The 5,318-nt window shown below is 29.9% G+C and overlaps 1 protein-coding gene across 2 annotated transcripts; it reads right to left on the reverse strand.

Moving 5' to 3' along the window:
- Positions 1-1,283: 1,283 nt before the first annotated feature.
- Positions 1,284-4,810, reverse strand: LOC110806714 (AP2-like ethylene-responsive transcription factor At1g16060). 2 transcript variants are annotated; one of them, XM_022031632.2, is made up of 8 exons: positions 4,448-4,810; positions 4,241-4,323; positions 4,106-4,114; positions 3,930-4,018; positions 3,772-3,845; positions 3,601-3,651; positions 3,416-3,492; positions 1,284-2,097 (listed from the first exon to the last, which is right to left on the reverse strand). In XM_022031632.2, the coding sequence occupies exons 1-8, from the start codon at positions 4,603-4,605 to the stop codon at positions 1,532-1,534; spliced, it is 1,107 nt and encodes a 368-aa protein (XP_021887324.2). In that variant the 5' UTR covers positions 4,606-4,810; the 3' UTR covers positions 1,284-1,531. The 2 variants fall into 2 exon arrangements, with proteins under 2 accessions (XP_021887324.2, XP_088064008.1); XM_088207882.1 differs by lacking the exon at positions 4,106-4,114 and having other exon boundaries at positions 4,448-4,745.
- Positions 4,811-5,318: the final 508 nt, after the last annotated feature.

Raw genomic sequence — 5,318 nt, forward strand, 5'->3', positions numbered from 1 at the left:
TAAGAACAAACAAATACTAGTAAAGAGGTTTACTATCTAACCCAACAACCCAAACCCCTATTTTAAGACACCTTTGTCATATTTTGGTACACACCCATTCTTTTTCTTCCTAATCCACTTATTTTCTCTCTCTAAATATGAATCGAATGTGTTTTAGATAGAAATAGTGGATAGTAATCTCTACTCTTAAAGGTTTTCGAATTGCAGTTAGAATAATAAATACACTTATAAGAACAAATAAATACTAGTAAGGAGGTTTACTATTTAACCCAACAACCCAAGCTCCTATTTTGTAATGCATTTGCCAGCTTTTGGTACATACTATTTATTTCTCTCCCGATTCCACTTATTTTTCCTCTCTAAATATGAATCGGGCGGTTTTTTTATATAGAAATAGTAAATAATAATCTCTACTCTCAAATATTTTTCAGTCGCATGTGAAATCATAAATACACCTATGAGAACAAATAAACACTAGTAAAGAGGTTTACTGTCTATATTGATGATTTTAGCAATGTATAATTAAGAAAATTGTAATTTATTAAATATTAATAATTAACTAACTTATTATACATGTTTTACAATCACGACAAATTAAATAATTTTAATTTTTTTATTATAATAAAAAACAAAAACTAATAAGTTGTCACATTTTAAACTAAGAGACGCTTATGATATCATCAATGATGAGTTATACATGTTTGACAATTACTATAATTTAAATATTTATGACTTTTTTATTATAATAAAAAATAAAAACTAAAAAGTCGTCATGCACATCTTAAACTAAGAGACGCTCATGATATCATCAATGAAGAGTTATTGAAGATCATCTGGTACTTGAGCATGTAAATGGAGACCCATTTATAGAAAAAAAAATTAATATTTACCAATTGGTCAGTACATTTATTTTTTTCGTGATAGACATATTGAATACGGATCTGTCAATCCTCCAATAACAAGTGTTTAATCGTACAGATAAGGATGACATGCACATTAACACCGTAATTCTCTTTAGTAAGTAACTACAGCATCAGAGAATTATTCATTTTCAGAATGATATTGCAAAACTCGACATTTTAAATGAGTTAAAACCATCGAATGCTCTCCAAAATTCGGCATGTCTTACAGACTAATTTTTCTAATAAGGGTTCTCAAACTATACAGTTGTACATGCATAAATCAAGAGGATAATATATTGCAATGTCTTGTATTACTAAAATTATGATGATCGAACACAAAATTCTTACATTGAAAAAATAAAAAAGTAAAGAGAAAATACATTATCTAAAACATATTTTAACAATTTATTTATTGTTGTCTCAATTTACAAATAAAAGAAATAATTAACTATGTTGGGACGATCAAATGTGTCCTTCATCCCCTTCCAAATTAATCATTAAGCTCGAAAGAAACCCGTTAAGGTCCCATTGAGTATGAACAAAAAGGCTTAATAACAAAATAAAGTTATTAATTAATTCAATTAATTAACTTAATTAATCGGCTACGTTGCATAACATGTATTAAATTCCTATGCATCGAAATCGCTTTGAAACATGGTCGGCACGAGCGTGTTGAGCTCGCCAAAAATAATGTCTTCCCCTTCTCCGTAGCTAGTTGAATCGAAATAAGTTCGTATATCATCAGGAAAACTGCACTGTCGAGATTGTTGACTGCATTCATCGGACTCTAACGAGCTTAATGGATAATCGGCTGCTGATGTCATTTCCATCATCTCTTTGAATTTGGAAGATTGAAGCAACAGTCCCAGGGCCGAAGTAGCGGTTGTTGGTTGGCGATGTTGGGTTAATAAAGCTTGATATTGGTGTTCACTAGTAACACTAGTTGTCTTATTATCTGGACTGTTTGTTGATTGCTTGTGAAAGAAGTTGCTTAATTTAACTTCGGGATTAGGGTTTGGCGGTGTATTTGAAATAGAATTTGTATCGGGGTAGTGAGTATTACTTGATTGTTTGTCGTCCGGACTAGGTTTAAGCCATTTTATGTAACGGCTTAAGTCAAAATTGGTCACCGCATTCAATCCTCGATATTCTATAGCAGCCATATCATATGCCGTAGCTGCTTCTTCTTGCGTTGCTGCAATAATTAATTACGTAATAAGTAGACAATTATAATTACTACTTTAAAAAAATTGAACTTTTGTAATTACACTTATATTCAACTAATATAAGCAAATTACCATAAAACCACTATATTTAGTAAAAAAAAAAAAGCCCATTTAACAAACTTGTAAGTCAACTTAAAAAATTTATAAGAAGAAAAACTTGAGGAGTTAGAAATTCTGATTAGTAGTTAGCTTTAGACTCTGTGTAGATACGTATTTATTTATAGAAATGGTTAGATTAAATTGGTGGACTACCCCAACTAACTAAATAAATTGTGTGATTCTGGTCAGAATTTTCACACTCTAGGCCGGGGGTTGCTCAACTGACAACTTCCCATGTCCCAATTTTCAAACCCATATATACATATATATATATATATATATATACACATACATAAATACAAACTAACGAGGCAACGTGCATATGTTTGGCTAACCATATATTAAATTATTCAAGAAATTAAATTAAATTAAACTCAACCAAATTAATGAATTTGACATAAACCGATGCATACGTGAGTGGATTCTTTGATCAAATAACATGAAATTCAATCACCCGTTTGTCGTTTGTTAGTAGATTACGGACTCCGGGGTGCCACGGGACAGAAATTAATTACGTGATTTATGACACAACCTAAAATGTCATTTTCAGTAATTGATTTATAAAGAAGTGGGTAGTTAATGAAAATAAATAAATACAGAATTAATTTATTTTTTATAAATATTTTAAAGATTTGTATATTAGCGTCTGAAATTACAGTCACCCTATTATTATACTTAAAAATATATATATATATATATGTATATGTATACTTTATAGCTATTAATAATAATTCTGGTTTCATGCACCAATATCATTAAAGTTCTTTCTTTTTTTTTAAGAAAACGATTTGGTACTTAATTTTTTTTTTTGGAATAATTAATATGATTAAAGTTGGGAGGGAAAAAGAAGAAAATACTTGTAGGAGAAACTATATAAATAAATAAATACATGTATGCATACACACACTTGTATGTAGACATTCTAGGAGTAAAAGTGACTAATACACTATTTAGGTTAAACGGTACTTACTAATCTTTATAAAAAGTATAGATTAAAGTTTTGACTCTTATTATATATTAGATTATATTTTAAAAAAAAAAAATAGTGAAAATAACTTGAAAAAAATAAATAAAAGTATTTTATAGTAAATTTTATGATAAATAATTATATTTATGGAATTTGTAAATTTCATAATAATTATTCAAAAGTGAGACTAATTTTCTTTTTAAAGTTAAATAAATAGTTACCGTATGTGCCGAGATAAAGGTATTTGTTGCCAAACACTCTGCCAATTCGAGCTTCCCATCTCCCGTTGTGGTGATGTCTGCGTATTGCAATTTAAATAAATTAATAATCATACTTAAGAATAGTAAGTAAGTAAATTAATTAATTAATTAAGTTAATGTAAATACGAATATAAAAAAACATATACCGTGCAACGCCTCTGTATTTCGAAACCCCGCGGGAGAAACCGCTGCTTTTTCTGGATTAATAAAATAACTCGAATTAAAATTAGAATATTAAAACTTTTTTTTTTTTAATTTTTAATTAGAATTATATAATTTAAATTATAATAAATAAATCAGTTTGAACCTTCTCTCACCTTCTTAACGATCCAATATATTCTTCTCTGGACTGACCTTCCATTTCCTTGAGTTGCTTTTGGTATGTGGATAACTGGCAAAATTCAATCTAATATGAGTTTTTACCTTAATCAAACAAGTTTAATCGTTTAAGTTAAGAAGAACGAACACTAATTACCGGAAAATTAAGAATAGTATCTTCTCCCCAGTACTTGAGTGCTGCCAAGTCGTAAGCGTGAGCAGCAGCTTCTTCATCATCATAAGCGCCTGAAAAATTAATTAAACAAAAAGAGAGATTAATTTGATAGTTTATTCGTTTGGAAGGATAATTAGTATGATCTGAGAAGCACGTACCGAGATAGACTGTGTTTTTGAGTAGGAATTCCAGCAATGAGGAAGAGAAAACCAAAACGAAATCGTAAGGAAACTAAGCAAAGGTTGATTAATTATAAAAACCGAGTAATTCGTTGAGATAGTTAATGAAGGAACCTTGTCTGCCTTTCTTGTTCTGCGATTCGTTCCAGCAATTCTTGTCCCACAAATGAGCTTCGTATCGTCCTGTCCATCGATGCCTGAAGAAGAGGAAGAAGAAGAAGAAGAAGAAGAGGAGGAGGAGGATGAGGAGAGGAAGAGAAGAAAATTACGCTAGACGATTTTGAGAATATTGCAGAAATGAAAGGAGAAACTAAGGATCACCTGGTGACACCTCTGTAAATCGAGCTACGTTGAGGCGGAGAATCCCTAGGGACACTTCTCCGCGTACGTTTCACTTTGGTAACTCCAGTATTATTTCCAGTCGTACTGTTTCCAGCACCATTCTGTGCATTGTTTTTCTGCTGCGATAATTTCGCCATCAAACAACAGAACAAATCGAACGAAGAGGAATACGAAGAGAGAGAGAGAGAGAGAGGTTGCTAAGTTTTGTGAATTAAAAAATTATTTGAAAAGGAAAAAAAAAATGAAAATGGAAGAGATGACTGAGTCATCCAAAGAAGAGGGATTTAAAGGAGTATTTGGGAAGAGGATGATGATGGGCTGGCGAAAATGAGGAAATGGAATTAAGCAGCCGGCGAGAGAGAGAGAGACAGAGGTTTTTATTGCCGTCTTTTGCTGGCATTGTTTGCACATCTCTTTCTCATTTTGTCTTTACACCAATTACAGGCCTACTCCTTACTGTTCTTTTTTTTTTATAAAAAAAAAAAATCTTAATTAAATTAAACCCAATGATTTAATTTAAAATTTTTTAGTATCTAAAACAATTATCAAATATATTTTTACCATTAAAATATCTATATATGTGTATATATATATATATATATGCCTGTGTGTAAACTTGTTTTCTTTCAAGAAAAAATATTATGTTAAATTTTTACTTCGTTCTAATGATTCAAATTAATGAAATCTATTCATTATAAAATATCATTTTTACTCGTAAATATAATAAATTTATGAGATTTAAACTCATTTAGTCATTATAATTTTATTAATATACTAATAAATTAAATTTATGGTCTTATTAACAAATACTATATATTAAATCCGGTAACTCATAATATGCATTATAATC

The sequence above is a fragment of the Carica papaya genome, chromosome 7 (assembly GCF_054855325.1).
Source record: "Carica papaya isolate Zhongbai chromosome 7, ASM5485532v1, whole genome shotgun sequence".
NCBI lineage: Eukaryota > Viridiplantae > Streptophyta > Magnoliopsida > Brassicales > Caricaceae > Carica > Carica papaya.